This window comes from Astatotilapia calliptera, chromosome 20, assembly GCF_900246225.1.
Source record: "Astatotilapia calliptera chromosome 20, fAstCal1.2, whole genome shotgun sequence".
In the NCBI taxonomy this organism is placed as follows: Eukaryota; Metazoa; Chordata; class Actinopteri; order Cichliformes; family Cichlidae; genus Astatotilapia; species Astatotilapia calliptera.
The window spans coordinates 13,246,738-13,270,609 of NC_039321.1; the positions used below are offsets into that span (position 1 = coordinate 13,246,738).

The 23,872-nt window shown below is 41.1% G+C and overlaps 1 protein-coding gene across 6 annotated transcripts in view; it reads left to right on the forward strand.

The window, feature by feature from the left end:
• LOC113013941 (myelin transcription factor 1-like) overlaps positions 1-23,872 on the forward strand; it is a 68,613-nt gene that overhangs the window by 21,462 nt on the left and 23,279 nt on the right. For 5 of the 6 annotated variants that reach the window (XM_026155190.1, XM_026155189.1, XM_026155187.1 and 2 more), the window contains 6 exons: positions 881-1,029; positions 10,357-10,419; positions 20,094-20,162; positions 20,417-20,479; positions 20,895-20,978; positions 21,456-21,677. In XM_026155190.1, coding sequence (XP_026010975.1) covers positions 881-1,029; positions 10,357-10,419; positions 20,094-20,162; positions 20,417-20,479; positions 20,895-20,978; positions 21,456-21,677 — 650 coding nt within the window. The remainder of the gene's footprint in view (positions 1-880; positions 1,030-10,356; positions 10,420-20,093; positions 20,163-20,416; positions 20,480-20,894; positions 20,979-21,455; positions 21,678-23,872) is intronic. The other variant, XM_026155191.1, reaches the window with a different exon arrangement.

Sequence of the window (23,872 nt, forward strand, 5' to 3'; positions counted from 1 at the left end):
ATGATCTTTGTGTAATGTATGTATGGTCGGAAGGGTAAGATGGCGCTGGCATGGCTGGCTGCCTTAACCCAATTTCCCTCGTGATGAACAAAGTATGATCAATCAATCAATCAAATTAAATACAGGTGAAAAAATGCATGGAGTAAAGGCTGCAGTTAGCTCGCACCAGACACATCCCTTAATTCTGGGGACAGATTGGCCAGGGTTTATTAACCTTTTGGGGCAGTATGAGGGATGCATTCACGACCTTTAGCGGTGTGTAGTGTCTGTGCTCACTGGTGATGCATCAGAGTCATCTGATGCTGACTCTGGGGAGGAGGAGATGGCAGGTACTTCACTTGAGGCCCCGCTGCCTCTAGTAATTCACTCCACACACGATTTCCTATTATAACAGTCTTGCGATGACATCCTATGCTCAGCCTTTGACCAAGTGATTAAAATTGATGGATTTATTAAGTGATTCATAACACTCGCACGAAAGAAGAAGCCGTGGAAAATGATTTTCCAGGCGGATTATGTGCGCCGATGGCACATGTCCTGCCTGGAGTGTCCGGAGTTGGTTAACCAGCATCCCAAAAGAGATACTGACTGGCCAGGGGCCTCTGTTCATGTCTTGTACACTAAAAGAACTGCACGAAACATGAATTTTAAATTCTTCTTCAGCCACCCCACCAACCCTTCTGTTGTTTACAGTGCAGGAGGTGCCCCAGGCCTCAACGGGATTCCTCCCTTTCGGTTATTGTTTGGCAGGAAGCCGTGAGAGCATGGAGCAGACTGTCTCCTAAATTGTTTGCACAAATAAAAAAAATTCACATTTGGGAAAAACTGTCTGGCAGCCTGGGTCCTTGCTACAAGCACCTTATGTCTTACCTTGCTTTAGGTGGAGTACACAGCTCCCTCATATACCTCATCTGAAGGTGAGGAAGAGGACCAAGAGAACTTGGAGGACAGGAAATACCCCGGTGAGGTCACCACCACCAGCTTCAAGGTCAAGTTTCAGCCCAAAGACAGCAAAAAAGAGCTTCTTGTGTAAGTCTTTAATATTTTTTACAAACCTTGTGTGATGAAAACCAGCTGTACAATTAAGAGCTGTGGCAGAGAAACAAACCCAGTTGCAAAGATTTTTTTTAAATGAATGGCAGTTTGTAAATTGGTCTGTAATGATCTAAAGCAGTGGAATCTCAAGAGGGGTTTATAGGAAATTATAGCTAAATGTTTAATACATTTAAGAGGGATTATGTCAGTAGGGCAGGAAGACGTGTGCATGTGAGAAATTATATCAATGAAATATGTCATGCAAATTAGTGCTTGCAAAGAAATTTTGAAATTTGGGTTGTGGGGGTTCAATTGGGACAGATGGAAAACTTTGTGTATCCTCATATTAAATAAGAAGTGTAAAACTACTGACAAAGGATTATTCAAGGCCTCACTTTCAAAGGGTTAATAAGCAACTGTAATATTTTTTTGGGTTCTGTTCTGAGTGGAACATCTTTTGTGGAAAAACAAACTTTCTGACCAGGTCAGTAGGCTGGTCAGAAACCTGGCGTCAGCAAGTCAGCAATGTGCGTATTTTGGTTCATTGTCCTGCGGAGAGCAGCCTAAGTGGCCTTCCAGGTGCCAACAGCTAACCAGATGCTGCTGCACAGAAGAGACAGAACTCTCAGCTTCAGTTGGTGGAAACAGAGGAGGTTGATAGATGTTAAATGTAGAGACACCATAGCCAAAGACGTCACGGTACTGTGTTGTTGATCCAGGATAGCTGCTTGCTCCAGGTGGACAGTGCTTCTAACTCCTGGTTGGCTCGTTTGGTTTTCCTGTTAATGTGCAGATAGACGCCAGAGGAAAGACTAACCTTGGCACCGACAATGGCATAGAACTCTCTCCAAATGCAGGATGTAAACTGGGGTCCCCGATCGAATGTGATGTGTTGAAAGAACCCACAAACTTTTCTCAGTGAGTTGCTAATAATAGACAGCAATGAAGTGATTGTGAAAGTTCCAAACAGGACAGAAGGAGGCAAGATCTCTAACGAGGATGATGAGGGTTTCATCTTTCCCATTACTGTAACTAAGTCATTCACTTTTATTGGAGAGAAGGAGATACATGACTCAGGACACTGGTGATCATCTTCATAATGGGAGGAACATAAAGATAATTTCATCTTATCTACAAAGTCACTGATAAATATATAACGCTCTGTTAAAATAGCCTCTTTCACTGTCTCATTGTTTGATAAACAAACAAACCCGTGGTCTTTCATAGCTGCTCTGCTTTTCAACAGGCATGCTGAAGACCACAAGTTCTATTATTTAGCCAGGGTGAGCAAGAAACAAGCGACAGAAGGTTTCTGTCTCTTGTTTGTCACTTTCTGTCACCTTATGGAGCAGGTCATCTACCAAGCAGAATATGGGTGGGTCAGTATCCTCAAGTACTGAACTCAAGTTCCTCCCAATGCTCCTGACTCACAACTGGAGGGTGTGTGTGAATGTTAGAGCGGGCACCAAGGTTTGAACATGTGTGTGGCTGGGTGAATGAAGCTTGTAGTAAAAAGCACAAAAGAGTACTCAGAGTAGACAAGTGTTAGGGGGGAATTCAAGATGGCGCCGTAGAGTAGACATTGTGGCTGAGTGAGCTCCAGTGGTATTTGTTAATATTTATCTCATATCTTTATATTTGAACGGCGTCAAGTACAGAATTTCCAAAGGGGAGTGTTTTGACATGAACCTGAACAGTTACTTCCTAAAAATCTCGGACAGAAGTACAAAAAAATCATTGAGGAAAACTCCCAGTTATGCTGAAAACAAAGAGGAGCTAGGCACCATACCGGAGATACTGAGCATGTCTGCTAGTCCCGGCTCTATGGAACCAAGTATTGTTCACGCTTTGGATAGAATAACTGATAATCTTACTAAAGTAACTGACTCCAAGATTTCTACTGTTCTCGAAGCTATTAAAAAACAGACCTCACAGCTGCAGGCGATCGCCACCAGAATGAATGAGGCGGAGAAATGGATTGCTAATGTGGAGGACACGGCGACATTATCAGAGGCTAAGCTGGCACAACTCGAGAAACAAATACATGAGATGCTAGAACATAAAGATGAACTTGACAACCGAGGTCGCAGGTGCAACGTACGTATAGTCGGCTTACCTGAAGGCACGGAGGGCCCAGATCCAGTTAAGTTCCTTGAAAAGTGGATCCCGGAGTACCTCCAGATGGACACAAAGGCAGGGAGGCTGAAACTTGACCGAGCACACCGATCCTCAGCACCGAAGCCTGGCGTTGATCAACATCCCAGGCCACTTATAATGAAGTTTCACAACTATGCAGATAAACAACGCGTGATGGAGGCGGCTCGTCGGCTCGGACCCCACCGATCTAACAAGGACAGCCCCACATGTAAGGAATCTAGGATTTCCTTCTTTAATGATTAGCTGAGGTCGTTCGAAGACGGAAACCTTTCGATGATGTAAAGGTGCGGCTGAGGAAGATGAATGTGGACTATGCATTACTATACCCAGCTACCTTGAGAGTAATGGTGAACGGGACTCAGAGGAGATTTAACACCCCGAAGGAGGCCGTTTCGCTGCTTCATTCACTTGAACAGAGGCAGGAAGACACTACTCGTCAGTAACTTGTCTATCAGTAGGTGACTTAAATAATATGGCAAGTAATCAGCTGCATTTGTGTACATGGAATGTAAGAGTGGTCCATAATCGTATTAAAAGGAGAAAAATACTCACCTTTCTGAAAAAAGAACACATTGATATTGTACTTTTGCAAGAAACACATTTATATGATGTAGAACACCTTAAATTACCGCAAGGTGGAATTGGACAGGTATTTTTCTCGTCATTTACCTCAAGAAGTAGAGGGGTGCAATCCTTGTGAGGAAAAGCCCCCTTTTTTCAAATACAGAGTGTGTCAAGGACAGGCATGGAAGGTATGTTATAGTCAAGGGAATATTATTGGGTATGGTTGTTTCTATATTGAATGTTTACTACCATCCTGCTCATTCGTCTGATTTTATGACCACAGTATTTACAGACTTCGCTGAGATTAACTCTGACATTTCTATAGTGTGGGGAGATTTCAATTGTATACTGAATCCTGTTATTGACAGGCTCCCCCACAAGCCTTTGCCTCTCTCACCACAAGCTAAGGCACTTAATTCTATCTGTGAAGATTTGAGATTTGTAGATGTATGGAGAATAAAACTAGGATTGATTTTTTTTTTTTTTTTTACCAGGGCTATTGTTGCACTTAGTCTTATCGTGTGAAATTAGTAGTATTCTAATCTCAGGCCATGCCAATGTAATGCTGGATCTCTCTCTCAAAGATATGGTAAACAGAGGAAAATACTGGAGGTTAAATACAACTATTCTAAAGGACCATACATTTATATCTTACTTCAACACTGAGTTTAGATATTTTTTGTACATCAACCGGCAGTCAACAAATGACTCTGCCCTACTGTGGGAAACTATTAAATTATACCAATAAGCGGCAGCAGAAATTGAGGAAGCAGAATCAGTTAATGACAGAATTTAAAACAAAAGAAAGTACTTATGCTGATTCCCCAACTCCTGCCTTACTGCAAGAGATATCTGCTGTCAGATCAACTTTAGATAGCCTTTTTACACAAGATTAAGAACTTAACCTTAAGTTTACTACAGGGAGTGCAGAATTATTAGGCAAGTTGTATTTTTGAGGAATAATTTTATTATTGAACAACAACCATGTTCTCAATGAACCCAAAAAACTCATTAATTTCAAAGCTGAATGTTTTTGGAAGTAGTTTTTAGTTTGTTTTTAGTTTTAGCTATTTTAGGGGGATATCTGTGTGTGCAGGTGACTATTACTGTGCATAATTATTAGGCAACTTAACAAAAAACAAATATATACCCATTTCAATTATTTATTTTTACCAGTGAAACCAATATAACATCTCCACATTCACAAATATACATTTCTGACATTCAAAAACAAAAGAAAAACAAATCAGCGACCAATATAGCTACCTTTCTTTGCAAGGACACTCAAAAGCCTGCCATCCATGGATTCTGTCAGTGTTTTGATCTGTTCACCATCAACATTGCGTGCAGCAGCAACCACAGCCTCCCAGACACTGTTCAGAGAGGTGTACTGTTTTCCCTCCTTGTAAATCTCACGTTTGATGATGGACCACAGGTTCTCAATGGGGTTCAGATCAGGTGAACAAGGTGGCCATGTCATTAGTTTTTCTTCTTTTATACCCTTTCTTGCCAGCCACGCTGTGGAGTACTTGGATGCGTGTGATGGACCATTGTCCTGCATGAAAATCACGTTTTTCTTGAAGGATGCAGACTTCTTCCTGTACCACTGCTTGAAGAAGGTGTCTTCCAGAAACTGGCAGTAGGACTGGGAGTTGAGCTTGACTCCATCCTCAACCCGAAAAGGCCCCACAAGCTCATCTTTGATGAAACCAGCCCAAACCAGTACTCCACCTCCACCTTGCTGGCGTCTGAGTCGGACTGGAGCTCTCTGCCCTTTACCAATCCAGCCACAGGCCCATCCATCTGGCCCATCAAGACTCACTCTCATTTCATCAGTCCATAAAACCTTAGAAAAACCAGTCTTGAGATATTTCTTGGCCCAGTCTTGACGTTTCAGCTTGCGTATCTTGTTCAGTGGTGGTCGTCTTTCAGCCTTTCTTACCTTGGCCATGTCTCTGAGTATTGCACACCTTGTGCTCTTGGGCACTCCAGTGATGTTGCAGCTCTGAAATATGGCCAAACTGGTGGCAAGTGGCATCTTGGCAGCTGCACGCTTGACTTTTCTCAGTTCATGGGCAGTTATTTTGCACCTTGGTTTTTCCACACGCTTCTTGCGACCCTGTTGACTATTTTGAATGAAACGCTTGATTGTTCGATGATCACGCTTCAGAAGCTTTGCAATTTTGAGACTGCTGCATCCCTCTGCAAGATATCTCACTATTTTTGACTTTTCTGAGCCTGTCAAGTCCTTCTTTTGACCCATTTTGCCAAAGGAAAGGACGTTGCCTAATAATTAAGCACACCTGATATAGGGTGTTGATGTCATTAGACCACACCCCTTCTCATTACAGAGATGCACATCACCTAATATGCTTAATTGGTAGTAGGCTTTCAAGCCTATACAGCTTGGAGTAAGACAACATGCATGAAGAGGATGATGTGGACAAAATACTCATTTGCCTAATAATTCTGCACTCCCTGTAGACAAAGATTTTATGAACATGGAAACAAACCCGGAAAATACTTGGCATATCTTACCAAGAAAAGATCCGAAACACAAGTTATTACAGTTATTTGTGATGCTCAGAATGAGCGTGTATATGATAGTAAAACCATAAATAACATCTTCAAAGAATTTTATTGTAGACTATATACATCTGAACAACCAGTTGACGCACTGGAATTAATGGAGGATTTCTTCTCCAGGCTCAATCTGCCTACCATAGCAACAAAACAACAGACCACCTTCAATGCTCCCATTTCTAGAGGGGAAGTACTAAACGCTATAAAAACTTTAAAGAACGGAAAAGCCCCAGGACCTGATGGTTTTAGTAGAGAATTTTATAAAGAATTCAGTGAGCTGTTAATAGACCCATTACTTAATATGTTTAGATATTCGTTCTTGCGTAATAGATTACCTCAGACTGTAAGGGAACCTAATATCTCTCTTATTTTGAAGAAGGGGAAGTGTGCAGAGTCTTGTTCCTCTTATAGACCGATAGCTCTTCTAAATGTGGACCAGAAGATACTTTCTAAAATATTAGCTACTCGACTCGAAACTCTCCTGCCTCTAATTATTAAAGAAGAGCAAACAGGCTTTATAAAAGGCCGTAATTCCCGTAACAATGTCAGGCCCCTTCTCAGTCTGATTCAGGCTGCTCAGCAAAGGAACATGGGCGGTTTGGTGCTTTCTCTGGATGCAAGACATCAGTACCGGCTTTACTTAACATTATTATCTTGGGGGTAACTGTGACCGAGGACCTGTCCTGGGGCAACCATATCACCTCAGTTGCATGGAAAGCCCAACAGCGCCTCTACTACCTGAGGAGACTGCGGAGCGCACACATTCCCAGATCTCTGATCTTGAACTTCTACAACTGTGCCATCAGCAGCGTTCTGACGTATGGATTTCTAGTGTGGTTCCCCAGCTGCACCAAGGCCGATCAGCAAGCACTCCAGCGGGTGGTGAAAGAAGCTGGCAGAATTATTGGAATAAGTCTGCCAGAGATTAGTAATATCTTCCCCACTCGCTGTCTGAGACGGGTGCACAGTATTCTGCGGGACCAACATCACCCTGCGCGCCACCTTTTCCATCTGCTGCCCTCAGGGAGAAGGTACAGGTCTATACAGGCCAGAACATCCAGACTGGCCAACAGCCTGTATCCACAGGCTGTGAGGCTCCTGAACTCTCTGCCCCCCTCTCACGGACAATAACCATATCCAACTTCTTAATAGCACTGAACTTACTTGTCAGGTTCTCATGTTTACTTGTCATGTTCTCATGTTGTTGCTAAGGATTGTCTTATTGCACTGGAGTCACACTGGGTTAAATATTTACACTTGGGTTTTAAGGGGTATTTATTATTTTCTTCATTATTTTATTTACGGGTTGTACGGAAGCCCCAAATGCAATTTCATTGTTCTCTGACAATGACAATAAATAAATAAATAAATAAATAAATATTGATACATTTAGTCAGTTTTCTGGTTATAAAGTAAATTTGACTAAGTCGGAGGCTATGCCAACTGGGAGCCTTAATTCAGTGCCAACTGGACTGTTTTCTTTCCTCTTCATGAGGTCCCCCACAGATTTTGTATACTATTTATAACTCCAAAATTTAAACAAATGTATAAAGCAAATTTTGCCCCTCTGTTCAAGAAGGTAAAGCAGGATTTGGAGAGATGGAATTCCCTACCTGTTTCCTGGCTAGAACGTATACCAATGGTTAAGATGAATATTTTGCCTCAACTGTTATATCCTGTTCAAATTATTCCAGTTATAATTTCAAATAGGGTGATGAAGGATCTGAATAGCTGGCTAAGCTCTTTTATATGGAGCAAACGCAGACCAAAACTTAAGATGGCCACACTACAGCTCCCAGGTTCAGTAGGGGGTTTAGATTTACCAAATATTAGAACTGGGGTGGGCAATTCCAGGCCCCGAGGGCCGGTGTCCTGCAGGTTTTAGATCTCACCTTGGGTCAACACACCTGAATCACATGATTAGTTCGTTACCAGGCCTCTGGAGAACTTCAGGACATGTTGAGGAGCTAATTTAGCCATTGAAATCAGCTGTGTTGGTTCAAGGACACATCTAAAACCTGCAGGGACACCGGCCCTCGAGGCCTGGAGTTGCCCACCCCTGTATTAGTACATATCAATTGAGTACTCACATGTGCTATATTCATGACTGGGTCACAAATAATTCACACTCTATCTGGTTGGGGATTGAAACCTCTCTTTCAAAGTATCCATTAAGGGACTAACTGTCCCTTAATAACTGTTCTTTAAGAACTTTAAAGATATTAGATCGGGCTGTGATAATCCAATCACACTTAATACACTTAAGGCCTGACGGTCAGTATGTCGAATTGAGGGAAGGTTGAAGTTAACATCTATGTTCACCCCTATTGTGAATAATCTTCACTTTCAACCGGGGATGTTTGATATAGGTTTTAAGGAATGGAAGAACAAAGGAGTTCACAGACTGAGGGACTTATTCTCCAACAATGTGGTTATGCCATTTGACCAAATGGTTGAGAAATATTCTCTCCCCAAACATGACTTTTTCCATTATTTACAGATAAGGCATTATATCTTGCACAGTACTAACTTCAGTGAGAGTCATGAAGTCTCTCATGTTAAGAAATTATTATTTTTAACAGATAAAGAGGTACCTGTGAAGATATTTTCTACGGCTTTATATTCTGTACCTTCAGTGATGTCACAGAGGCTTAAAGGCACACGGGAAAAGGAGTTAGGTATAATAATTGATAATGAATAGTGGAAACATGTCTGGAGTTATGCCAAATCAATCTCAGTTTGTAATCGTACCAAAGCAATACAGTTAAAAATCATACACAGAATGCATATATCCATATTTCGCAGACATAATAATAATGGATACTTTATTGATCCCCATGGGGAAATTACTTGTTTTTCTCTGCATTTGACCCATTCACTCAGTGAAGCAGTGGGCAGCCCACTAAGCAGGCGCCCGGGGAGCAGTGTGTAGGGACGGTACCTTGCTCAGGGGTACCTCAGGGTAGCCGTTAAGTGGATTCGAACCGCCGACCTTCCGATCATGGGGCGACCACTTTACCTACTGAGCTATCCCTGCCCCTAAACATCAATATAATCCTACCCTTTCACCCATGTGCATCAAATGCAAGACAGAAATTGGTACCCTAACTCACAGCTTCTGTTCATGTTTGAAATTGCAAGAATATTGGTCTAATGTGTTATCTGAAATGGAGAAGATTTTGGGTTGTAAATTGGAGATGGACCCTTTGTCTCTCATACTGAGTCTCCCCAGCCGGCGGTTAATATCCAAGAATAATAGGAGGTTGTATTGTATTCTCACCTATGCGGTGAGGAATATACTACTCCAATGGATTAATGAAAAAGCACCAACTATTAAAGGTTGGAAAAGAGTAGTGTTGGATCTAGTGCCATTGGAATATCTTACATGTGTACTGCACTCAAAAACAGACCAATTCTTCAAGGTGTAGGAACCATACTTGAATTATGTGGAACCTGATGTCTCTAGTATTATGTTACAAGGATTCTCTTGAGTGTTCAAACTGCAATGTACTACTGGGACCACAGGTATTGTACTGTATTATTTTTAGATGGATCTGAGCTGGTGTTTTGTTTTGTGTTTAGTTCTCAGTCTGTTTGTTTGTTTTTGTTTTGTTGTTATTGCTTTGTGGGGTGTTTTTGGGGGGGGGGGTTGCTTGGGGGGGGGGGGTTTATGGCTCTGAACTGTACACATTATTATGTTATGTAATTATGTACTACGGTATTTGTGAAAATGGAAAAAAAAACAAAAAAAAAAAAAAAAATATATATATATATATATATATATATATATAAAGAAAAGTGTTATAGTTAAGTACCAGTCGATTTTTGTTGCTTGCTTTATTGCATATGTAATTATGAGTTTCTCTTTTAGAAAGGGAGAGTATTTAAATGAAATGAAATGAAAACATGGGAGCAAAAGACAATGCAAGACACAGGATATGTGCACAAGAAAGCTTTTGTTTTCTGAAAAGTCTGTAGAAGCACTACACTGATCTGTGAATGTGTTCTTGACCCTAGGTGTCCTACTCCAGGCTGTGATGGCAGTGGACACATTACTGGCAATTACGCATCACATCGGAGGTAAGACCTCAAATCTAGCTTAGAAGTAATGTCCAGTGTTTGCTTCTGCTGTTTTCAAAGTGTGATTATAGCAAAAAAAAAAACTTTCATTTTGGCCTGTAAAAAAAAGAAAGAAAAATCTCATTAGCCTGTCTTTACTAAGTCTGTCAGACAGCAGTCAGAACACTGTTCACCATTACTTGAAAATAGTAATTAGTTACTAATTACTTCTCCATGAAAGTAATCCCATTACTTTACTGATTACTTATTTTCAACAGTAATTATATACTTTATTATTTTATTACTTAGTTTAAAAACATGATACACAATCTGAATAGGTAATAAAGCAATAGACCTTTCAGCCCATTTTTCTGCATAATCCATCATATAAAATTGAATCAAATGGAAAAGCCTCTTTTTAAAAATTGTTTTATTAGTTTTTATCTTTTAACTTTATGCACATTGCATCGAGCAAACATTTTATTATATGTAACTGTCTTTGACTTGAAGAAAATTGTTTAACAGTTAAACCTGTTTTCTGCATATTCAGCATATAAAATAAAATAATGTGTGTACACTCACTCTTTCAAATAGATCCAAGTAATGCACAGCAAAAGAAAAAACTCAAATCAAAGATTCAGCAGCACTAAGTCATGCCACTCTTAAATCTACTTTCACCTGTTTAGCAGGAGTGGGACTGGTGGAGGTTTGCCACCGCAGTGGTCATGTCAGTGGAGGGATTTGGGGGTTTCTCTGTGAATTTCACATTCCCGTGGCAGCGTGCTCAGTGCTTGCTCAGATTTGAAGTTTAATTTTACCCTTTTTACGGAATCAAACTCAAAGTAATGTGAGTACTTCCAAGCTTTAAAAGCTGCATGGTCGTACTCTCTCCCGTCCTCCATATTATCCATTGTTGATCTACACACGTCTGTTGCTGCCACGGACATCACACGCTCGTTGTCATGAGACACTCTTACAAACAAAATCACGGTTTAGTAATGCAGTAACACAGCGTGCTTATGGGAAAGTAACAGTAATCTAATTTGCAATAGTAATCCCTTACTTTACGCGTTACTTGAAAAAAGTAATCGGATTACACGTTACTGCCCATCTCTGCTGACACATTACTTTTATGGCATCCAGTCCTGTGACTTTCCTAGTGTGTGTCTATAGCTGTGTTCACTGCAGGAAAAGCAAAGCATTCAAACTTCTCACACATTATTACCAAAATACTGTATTTACTTATACTGCCCTCTACATCCAATACCTGGCTGAAGTCAGCAGACAGACCAAACTCTTCCTCTCCTCAGAATAAGCACAATGACAGAAGGGTTCAGGTTGCCTCTCTATACTTAGACCAGGTGAACTTGGGCAAAACTGAGGAAATATCCACCTGCTGGTTTCTTGTGTGGGCATGTTCTTCCTATTGGCCAGATCTATAAATATCAGCATGAATTGCTGTCTGTATTGCCGTGAGAGCCTTGGAATAAAGTCATGACAAGGGTGTACCCTGCCTTCTCATCCTATGACAGCTGGAAAAGATTCTAGCCTAGACATTCTCATGTCTTAAAAATGAATAATCACAAGACACATAGAAAATACTCGCTCGTTTTTTTCTTTACTAAACTCTGTGCCAATTTTTTTTATTCTTCATTGACAGAAGCAAAACTCAGATTTTAGATTACATACCAACAGTGCTTTAAAAGACAATTTCAAGCTGAAGAAGGTGCATCAATCATGAAGAACATTGTTTGCTTTCCCTCAACAGCAACACTCTTACTGTGGACTTACTGATGACATTATTGAACAGCAACAAATTTGCAAACATGCATATCCCAAATCATGCAAGAAGGTGGAATCAAAGAAGTAAACTTTGTCTAAGTAACAAATGAACATGTTCATCTAGGATACAATGAAGTGGTAACAGTGAGTCAGCTCTGAACAGACTTCAGTTAGTCCAGAACAAGGCGGCCAGATTAGTGTTAAAGTGTTCATACTATACAAATATCGATAAAATGCATGATAAACTTTCTTGGCTTTCTGTACAAGCTGAATTATACGATGGCTTACTTGTATTTTTTTTTTTAAAAAAAGCAATACTGTTAAACACACCATATTTTTTTTCTGCTCAGTTGCAATATCCAGATGAAATACATAATCATAGTACACGATTTTCAACAAACTGCAATTTAGTAACTCCTCGAGTTAAACGCAACTTTTTGAAAACCTCTGTTATATTTAGAGCATCTTTTCAGTGGAATAAGTTGCCTTATGCACTTAGAGAATTGGCTTCTATTCATAATTTTAAAAATCACTTATAAGCCTATTTAGGCAGCTTTTAATTCATTGTAAATACTGTAAGAGGGCAATGTCATTTGTAATGGAAATTTGTGTATTTTATTTCAGTGTCATTGATATTTATATGCTTATATTTTCTTAATTGTAAACATTTACTGTGGATATAAGAGCCAAATTATGCAGATATTTGGTATCCACTTTATTGTGTAATATTTTATTTGATTGTATTTGATGGTTTTGGCCCCAGGAAGATTAGCAACCACTGTTGTGGAAGCTAATGGGTTTCCTTATAAACAAACAGAAGAGGTTTCCCATAGTTATATAACAAGTTTTAAGTTAAAATACATTTCAGTCATTGGGAGAATAGTGTGCAAGGCCATCTCATTCCCACGGCTGACATATAGCTTTGGTCCCTCTTTCCTGGTGACTCGCACATTCCATACCAATCTGTCTTTATTGGAGGATACAGTAAGTGATAATGACTACAGGCCAGCTGGTTCTTTTTCATCAATACTTGACAAGCATCACATTTCTTTGTTTAAGGTTGGCTGCTCCGATGTCCACTTCTGTGAGGTTGTAGTGGGAACAGATAATGTTTCTGCCACTTGTCCTAGAATGCGTTAGACCAGTTTTGAACCCTGTGTCACTGATGTTTGGATAATATGGACCTACTTTTTGAGTAAGCAGTGAAGGTGTAAGAATGAAATGATTTGAAACATACCTGGACATTGTACAGCATCTGTGGCACATCCAACATGTGGCCAGTCCACATGAGATCAAATAGTTTGTCATATTCCAGCCACCACACAATACAACTTTATTGTTATTTTGAAGGAGACTGTTTGTTTTTCCTGTACAAGCGAATGCAGCTTCACTTTAAATGCGTTGGAACAGAGTTTTATGAAAGAAGCTGGCCTTCAAAGTTATCAGCTCACATTAAATAAAACATTTATGAAGAATGTAAACATGAGCTTCTTAGTACTTATTTACTGACGTCAGGTAAAGCCATCTGCTTAGTTTATGGAGAGCAGATAGCTGTGTTTAAGGATTCCAGTTTGAATGAACATTATGAAGTTAAACACACAAAAAAGTACAACAATTGGTCTCATGCAGAGTGGGAACAGACATTTGAATCTTTGCTAGACCTTTTCTCCTTGTCTCTGGACTAAAGCTGCAATGTCTATGACATAGGCCCGATATTCCATCTTTGTACACTGAAACAATTAAAGAGTGAAAGTGACCACAAATATAGTGATTTTTTTTTTATAGAAGTGACTGCCTGCTTAGATAGGCCTGGCCTGAAATGGAACAAACCGGCAGGTTTTATGATTGGCTGTCCAAACCAGAACTGAAATTGGTGTTTTTGCATTGTGCTATATACCAGGAGGTGTCACAGTATGCGGCAGCACACTGTATGAATTTGCAAAGAGGACCCAAAATGCAGACAAAGAATGTGAAAGAAAACTTGAATATTAACAAAAAGCGAGATGTTTAATGAGGCTGTTAAAGGGTATAAACAAAGGGCAAGGCAAACTGAAGCAAAACTAACATTAACCTAAACTGGGTGAACAAAACAAACAACATTAAAAACCTGGACATGAAACTTAGAAACATGGTGTGGAGAACATGACGTGAACAACAGACAACCTGAGAGAAATACACATACTAAATACACACAAGGGTGATTAGTGGAAGTGGAAACACATGGGGAAACAGCTGACACTAATTGAGACAAAGGAAGCAAAGCGGACCACACTGACATAGGACCGAGACTATCAAAATAAAACAGGAAACAAAGTGGAAAGCAGACATGACAATACAACTTCACAACATGGACAAGAAGACAAGAAACATGACAGACTAACACAGAAGACCTAAGTGAAACATAAATAAACTAAAGGCAACCAAAAGATAATCCAATTACTCAACATAATAAAGGAATAACTTAAGAACTCACAACGTAAACTGAAAACGCTGGGTCAGAGACCCAGGATCGTGACAGGAGGTGTTATTGTAAGTCAGTGCTAGTTTTGTGAAAAGGAAGGCAAGGACATCCTTGAGCTCTCAGGTGCAGAAGGGAAGGCGGACCTTGCTGTTGATGTGAGTGTCCTTCTTATTTCCACCTCAAACACTGAACCTGACTTTAATGCACTTATTCAAACCTAAAACATAATGAGTGAGATTTCTCTCACTGAACAAGAAAAAAAAAAAAAAAAGAACTGAGAAACTGCTGATAAAATAATTACTTCAAACAAAATAGAAATAGCATTTTGTGTGAGGGATTTAAAATTTTGGTAAAACAATTATTTTGCTATTCATTGTGGGTGTTTTGATTAAATAGTGATAAAATGTTGGCATTTTCACTATACCTATTTCCAAAAGTGGCTTTGTTCTGCATATCACAGTGAGTTTAACAGTCTTATTGTCTGTGGAAATAAGCTATTGTAAATTCTGGGTGGTGCTGATTTTTTTAATGATGGGGGTATGAGGTGTGTCTCCCAGTGCAGAGGGCATACATCTTACTGTGTCCTTGAAAATGGTCTCCAGAAAGGCATTAACATCCATCCTTACCATCCATCCTCAGTTCAAAAGTCGCAGAGCCTTGCTGTCAGTTAACCAGTCAACATACCAACGAGCTGACAAGGTGCACCACTGTGGTGCAGCTTGAACAAGATAGGACAGATTTATTTGCTGAAAGGGGAAATAACACAAAACTATACTGGTACATCTATAAACTAACACATAGAGACTCACACAGCCAGGAATGAGAGAGATCACCACGCTGGACAGAAGAAAACAAAAGGCTTAAATATACAGGGAATTACGAGGGAACAGGAAACTCGTGGGGAACACAGCTGGGGCAAATTACACACAATGAGATGGAGCATGTACAGTTAAACATTACACATGAGACAAGGTAGCTTCAAAGTAAGAGAGGCAAGCAAAACATGGTGTAGGAGACTACCAAAGTAAAACAGGAAATAATGGGAACACACTCAGAGAGGTGCAGACAGACAAACAGAGACATGACTAGGGAAACATGGATAATATGACAGGCAAGGGGGAGCAGAATGAAACATGAGTGAAGCAAGACACAAAGACTCACAACATAGATAAACACAGACACACAGAGGGCAAAGACACAAGGGGGAATCTAATAATCAAAAGGCTAAACAGAATAACCTAGGTACTGTAGAATAAATCCTTAGAATAACAAAGTGGACTTAAATATAAATTAGAATCCAAAATAATATCAAAACGCAAGAAAACTCAAAATGCTGGGCCAAAAAACCCAGGATCATGACAATAAGTCCAAAATCCAATTTGAGAGTAAGGTGTTCAATCCAGTCAGAGAGAGAGCTGTGGGATGATTGCACTAAAAACTAAAGAGAAAATGATAAGCAGAATCCTGGCTTAACTCATCTTTTTCTCCAAGTGCCATAAGATAGTGTGTAGGGCACATGTATCACATATTATACAACATGCTCTAATCACTTCATCCAAAACAGTCCTGAAGTAATGCCATTGCACCCTGTAGGTGGTAGATAGAAAGCACTTGCATAGAAAAAAGTGCTTGTGTATGGGTGACTGAGGCAGGTTGTGTAAAGCACTTTGAGTGCTCAGATAAAGAAGAAAAGTGCTAAATAATGACCTGTCTATTCAACCTCTGACCAGACTCTGATCTGCTTTTATACAATTTTATGAGAGAAAGTGCGAGAAAGAGAGCAATATGCCAGATGATATATACAAGTTTTTAGGATCATATGCTGCAATCCAGATGATGACAGCATGCCCCCTTGAGGCTGTGTAAAGCCACTAGGAATAGACCCACGGGGCTTACATTTCACTACCCTACTAAGGCCCATAGTAGGCTGATCAGGGGTCCAGTTCAAGCATGAAATGCAAACCATATCTTGGTCCAACAGTGCGGGGCCTCAGTGGGACAGCCCATAATGTGGGCTGACTGTGAGCTGCCCACACTAACAAGAGAATGGCCCACAGTGTGTCCCACTGTAGATCTACAGCATGCTCAGATACTGGCCTAATATATTTTACTTGTTGAGCTCTTTTGCAGTATATCAATTAGAGCAAGTATAACTTTAATTTTACTGAGGTTTTAAATCAGTCATCTTCTCTCAGTCTTATATTTCTGACATTGTAATTAAACATGTTCTATCATTTCATGTTTTCATCTATTTTAGAGAAGATATGAAACACCTTTACTTTTGTATTATAAATAATATACCAGCAAATGTGCCCATGAACTGAGGGGCTGTGTGAGCAGGACAAAACCAATGCTTATCACTCACTAAACGGGGTGTGCCCACACATGGTCCACACAGTTAAGTGCCCACAGAATTCCTTCTGGGGGACACAAATGGGCAAAATTTCACTATGGGGAACACTTGGGCTAGCCTACCCAACCATAATAGATTTTAAAACCCAGCCAACACAGTCTCACAGTTCACCCACATCTACCCACTGTGACCCCACACAGGTATGTTTGCTAGGTTTAGGGAAAGCCTTGTTTATGTCAGCAAGACAATACTAAACCACATACTTGGCTGCAATCTAGCACCACACTGAAAATGTTTGAATTGTGAAATGAAAAGTGTCACTAAGTGTAACTTTTAAGAGATTTCTATTTCTTATCTCCTTCTTTTGCAAATAACTAAAACTAGTTTTTCTAACAGCTCTCAGCTAAAGACATTTTTTCAAATTGTTTATAGCTTTGGAATTTTATTGTTATTTATTTAGGTTTTACATAGATTCCCATTTTGTGGGTGGGGTCTCGGGGGGGGGGGGGGGGGGGGCAGGGGTAGCATGGTACACACATTGAAAAAGTTTCTTCAGTTGTAATGAAATGGCTCGTGTAAAATTTGTATCTTCATTGCTTCAGTATTTGTCCAGCACATTAGCACAGACAACTGGGACCTCTCACACCTGACCTCACGTAATGAAACAAACTAATATGTCTGTGAAGGTTCTCAGTCATCCAGGTCATCGTAGTCAAAGGAGCTTGCAAAGAAAAGCGTCTGGACTTCTTTAAGTTACTTGAAGACGTTTCACCTCTCATCCGAGAAGCTTCTTCAGTTCTAAGGTCAAATGGTGGAGAGTCCCAGATATAAACCTAGTGGGAGTATCCCCCCACAGAGGGACAAAAGGACCCCCTGATGATCCTCTAATCACCTGAGACAAGGTGTGAAACTGGGTGTGGGTCCCAATCAGCCAGAGTTTCGGGTGAGTTCATTGTGAAACCTGGGTCAAAATCAAGACACAAGAAGTGGAATCCTTCACTGCGCACATTAACTCTGTGGATAAAAACATCAAGTTCACCAGGGAAGACACAAAGGACAACTGTTTGCCTTTCCTGGACTGCGCTGTGCACATTGAAGAGAACGGCAACCTCAACATCAAAGTTTACCGGAAGCCCACACACACGGACCAGTACCTCCTGTTCGACTCCCATCACCCTCTGGAACACAAACTTGGAGTAATTAGGACCCTACACCACCGGGCAGAACATGTTCCCTCTAAGCCTGAAGGAAAAAAGAAGGAACACACACATGTAAAGGAAGCATTCAAAACATGCGGCTATCCTAAATGGGCGTTCTTAAAGTCAGCAAAGAGGCACAGAAAAGAAGACCAGACACCAGCGAGGGAGGATAAGAAGGACAGACGCAACAACATTGTCATCCCCTATGTAGCCGGTGTATCAGAAAAACTCAGGAGAGTTTTCTCCAAGCACGACATCCCAGTGTATTTCAGACCCAGCAACACGCTCAGACAAAAACTGGTTCACCCGAAAGACAAAACGCCAAAACACAGACTTAACAATGTGGTGTATGCTGTACAGTGCAGCGAGGAATGCTCAGACCTCTACATTGGAGAGACCAAACAGCCACTTCACAAGCTCATGGCACAACACAGAAGAGCCACCTCCACAGGACAAGACTCAGCAGTCCATCTGCATCTTAAGGATAAAGGACACTCTTTCGAGGATGCCAATGTTCACATTTTGGACAGAGAGGACAGATGGTTTTGAAAGAGGAGTGAAAGAAGCCACCTATGTCCACTGTGAGCGACCATCTTTGAACAGAGGCGGTGGTTTACGACACCAACTCTCTGCCATCTATAATCCAGTTTTGAGATCCCTTCCCAGACGCCTTAACGCCCACTCACATCCTGGGCCATCTGATCTCAGGAATTCGCATGATAAGGTGGGGCCAGGTTTCACAATGAACTCACCCGAAACTCTGGCTGATTGGGACCCACACCCAGTTTCACACCTTGTCTCAGGTGATTAGAGGATCATCAGGGGGTCCTTTTGTCCCTCTGTGGGGGGATACTCCCACTAGGTTTATATCTGGGACTCTCCACCATTTGACCTTAGAACTGAAGAAGCTTCTCGGATGAGAGGTGAAACGTCTTCAAATAACTTAAAGAAGTCCAGACGCTTTTCTTTGCAAGCTCCTTTGAAAACAAACTAATACATGTCTGTGGAGGTTCTCAGTCATCCGGGTCATCGTAGTCAAAGGAGCTTGCAAAGAAAACCGTCTGGACTTCTTTAAGTTGCTTGAAGACGTTTCACCTCTCATCCGAGAAGCTTCTTCAGTTCTAAGTTCCACTGTGAGCGACCATCTTTGAACAGAGGCGGTGGTTTACGACACCAACTGTCTGCCATCTATAATCCAGTTTTGAGTTCCCTCCCCAGACGCCTTAACGAACACTCACATCCCGGGCCATCTGACCTCAGCAATTCGCATGATAAAGTGGGGCCAGGTTTCACAATGAGCTCACCCGAAACCCTGGCTGATTGGGACCAACACCCATTTTCACACTTTGGTTCAGGCGATTAGAGGATCATCAGGGGGTCCTTTTGTCCCTCTTTGGGGGGATACTCCCACTAGGTTTAAATCTGGGACTCCCCACCATTTTACCTTAGAACTGAAGAAGCTTCTCGGATGAGAGGTGAAACGTCTTCAAGCAACTTAAAGAAGTCCAGACGCTTTTCTTTGCAAGCTCCTTTGAAAACTAATACATGGTTACTATATGTAGAGGATACGCAGTGAAACATTTGAGGATTTCCCTTCATTCTCTCTTCATTTGAACAAACGAGACCTTTCAGATGTTTCAGCAAACAGTAGACTGTTACATTTACAACTTACACCATTCAGAGTAGATGACTCTGGTTATGCCAAAGAACATATTTAGGGGAAGCTAACAATGACACTACTTGAATTTAAAATAATACCATTTCTGTCCTTGCTGTGTATCCTGCTCAATTCTGTCCTGGCTCTGAAGTCTAGTTCAGGTTCTGGCTCTTTCCTTCACTCATACTCAGACATTCTGATCTGTCTGGTGTTCTGACATTCTCTCTCTAACCTATCTTTCAGTCTGTCAGGCTGTCCTCTTGCTGATAAATCACTTCGGACCCTCATGGCTGCCCACACAGCAGAACTAAAGTATGTGTGCTTTCTCCCGTCTCTCACCTCCACAGCTACAGCTCTGTCCTTGCTCTCCTTTTTAAACTAATATAAAATACTAATATTTTTGATATAATACAATATATCAAAAATTGGAAACAAAAAAAATTGATTCTAAGTAATCTGGTGGAAAAAAATCATTTTTGCCAGCAATGTGCTAATAATTTAAATTTGCAAATTGAATAAGTGCACGTGTGTGCGTGTGCGTGCGTGTGTGTGTGTGTTTGTCTCAGGTGTCCAACTCCAGGTTGTGACGGATCAGGCCACATCACTGGAAACTATGCTTCACATCGCAGGTGAGAGTTTGCCTCCCCAATCACATATTCGTTACAGACTACATCAGTTACTCAGTGTGTTTATGTCACACTTTGGCAATAATAAAAAAAAGTCTGTGTGTAGACTTATTTTCTTGGTCCCTACTGCTTACACAGTCCACCAGTCTCACTAAGACAGAAGCTGACATTGAGTGACAAACATTAAGCTAACAGAATATAATGTTCACATAAACTCACTGTAAATGTACTGAGTCCTTGTAAACTGTTAAAATGCGCATTAAACAGAATCAGCTTCACCCATATTAGCTTACATGTTTCAAAATATTCAAATGACTTTTTTACTTTTTGAGGTTATTCTTTTAAAGAATTTTATTTAGCCTGTGTTTAAGCAAAGCTTTGTCTTTTCTGTGTGGTCCACTTTCTTCCTCTGTGCCAGTTTGTCTGGATGCCCCCGAGCCAAGAAAAGTGGAGTCAAATCAACCCCTACCAAGGATGACAAAGAAGATTCTGAGCTGCTCAGGTTTGCAACAATAGCTCATTAGCACCATGTGTGTGTTAGATTATAATTTGGTTTACTTTGGCTCAAAAGAAATGTATTATAGATATTGTTTTTTTATTATTAATCCTTTATTTATCCAGGTAAAAAATCTCATTGAGATTAAAAATCTAATTTCCAAGATATTAAGTATCAGAAGATGAATTATGATGATTCAGATGAATGATGGAGTTTTAGTTCTTACACCACCTTCAGGGCTGTCACAGGACAGCACACTGACCCTGTGAAGAGGATAATATCTTACTTATTTTAAAACTATGCCTTTATTCTTTCCTGTAGAAAAATGGAAAGGATTTCAATGATTGGACAAATGGGATAAATGACACATTTGTCTACTTTAACCCATTCAGAGGCCATTGTCTAAATTCATGTACCAAATTTAAAATGTCTTGTGTTAGCCTAAGCCAAACTAGCCTGACAGTGTTTTCTGCCTGGCTACAGATGTCCTGTTCCTGGCTGTGATAGCCTGGGCCACATCAGTGGGAAGTACGCCACTCATCGCAGTGCTTATGGATGTCCACTAGCAGCACGCCGGCAGAAGGAAGGTCTTCTAAATGGCACACCCTTCTCTTGGAAGGCCTTCAAGACCGAGGGCCCATCTTGCCCAACACCAGGCTGTGACGGTTCTGGTCATGCTAACGGCAGCTTCTTGACACATCGCAGGTACCCTGAATATCAGTGCATCATTAATAGTGGTTTTAACCAAACTTCTGATTTATTTTGGTTTATGTACATATAAATATATATATATATATATATATATACACACACACACACACACACACACAGCAGATTTCTGTACTTGGACAGGCTGACAGATGAGCTGAAGCAGGAGTCTCTGTGGACCATGTTGTTTGCAGATAACATTTGATGTGATCTGTAGTGACCGTAGGAAGAAGGTGGAGGTATGCTCTGGAGAGAAGAGGAATGAAAGTCAAAAGATAGTCAGACGGTACAGTGGGGCAAAAAAGTATTTAGTCAGCCACCGATTGTGCAAGTTCCCCCACCTAAAATGATGACAGAGGTCAGTAATTTGCACCAGAGGTACACTTCAACTGTGAGAGACAGAATGTGAAAAAAAAAATCCATGAATCCACATGGTAGGATTTGTAAAGAATTTATTCGTAAATTAGGGTGGAAAATAAGTATTTGGTCACCTCAAACAAGGAAAATCTCTGGCTCTCACAGACCTGTAACGTCTTCTGTAAGAAGCTTTTCTGTCCCCCAATCGTTACCTGTATGAATGGCACCTGTTTGAACTCATCATCTGTATAAAAGACACCTGTCCACAGCCTCAAACAGTCAGACTCCAAACTCCGCCATGGCCAAGACCAAAGAGCTTTCGAAGGACACCAGGAAAAGTATTGTAGACCTGCACCAGACTGGGAAGAGTGAATCTACAATAGGCAAGCAGCTTGGTGTGAAAAAAATCAACTGTGGGAGCAATCATCAGAAAATGGAAGACATACAAGACCACTGATAATCTCCCTCGATCTGGGGCTCCACGCAAGATCTCATCCCGTGGGGTCAAAATGATCATGAGAACGGTGAGCAAAGATCCCAGAACCACACGGGGGGACCTGGTGAATGACCTGCAGAGAGCTGGGACCAAAGTAACAAAGGTCACCATCAGTAACACACTACAACGGCAGGGAATCAAATCCCGCAGTGCCAGACGTGTTCCGCTGCTAAAGCCAGTGCATGTCCAGGCCCGTCTGAAGTTTGCCAGAGAGCACATGGATGATACAGCAGAGGATTGGGAGAATGTCATGTGGTCAGATGAAACCAAAGTAGAACTTTTTGGTATAAACTCAACTCGTCGTGTTTGGAGGAAGAAGAATACTGAGTTGCATCCCAAGAACACCATACCTACTGTGAAGCATGGGGGTGGAAACATCATGCTATGGGGCTGTTTTTCTGCCAAGGGGACAGGACGACTGATCCGTGTTAAGGACAGAATGAATGGGGCCATGTATCGTGAGATTTTGAGCCAAAACCTCCTTCCATCAGTGAGAACTTTGAAGATGAAACGAGGCTGGGTCTTCCAACATGACAATGATCCAAAACACACCGCCCGGGCAACAAAGGAGTGGCTCCGTAAGAAGCATTTGAAAGTCCTGGAGTGGCCTAGCCAGTCTCCAGACCTCAACCCCATAGAAAATCTGTGGCGGGAGTTGAAAGTCCGTGTTGCTCGGCGACAGCCCCAAAACATCACTGCTCTCGAGAAGATCTGCATGGAGGAATGGGCCAAAATACCAGCTACTGTGTGTGCAAACCTGGTAAAGACCTATAGTAAACGTTTGACCTCTGTTATTGCCAACAAAGGTTATGTTACAAAGTATTGAGTTGTATTTTTGTTATTGACCAAATACTTATTTTCCACCCTGATTTACGAATAAATTCTTTACAAATCCTACCATGTGGATTCATGGATTTTTTTTTTTTCACATTCTGTCTCTCACAGTTGAAGTGTACCTCTGGTGCAAATTACTGACCTCTGTCATCATTTTAGGTGGGGGAACTTGCACAATCGGTGGCTGACTAAATACTTTTTTGCCCCACTGTAGCTCATTGCAAGAACATCAATAAGCGGAGGCTACCATCAAAGCTGCGAGATCCCGAGACTACAGCACAATGGGAACAGTTAACCATATAAATATGATGAGCTAACTCAGGCAGAGAGCAGTGTAACTGTAGATGATGCATCTACTGGGCTGAGGATGAAGATTGTGGGCAGACTTAATGTAGCCACACAACCAAGAGCACAACTCTCCCGGCTCCCTGAGTCTCATCAGAGGAGATCCTCACAGAGAACAGAGCTCTGCTCACCATCTCTAATACCAGCATCACAGACACCA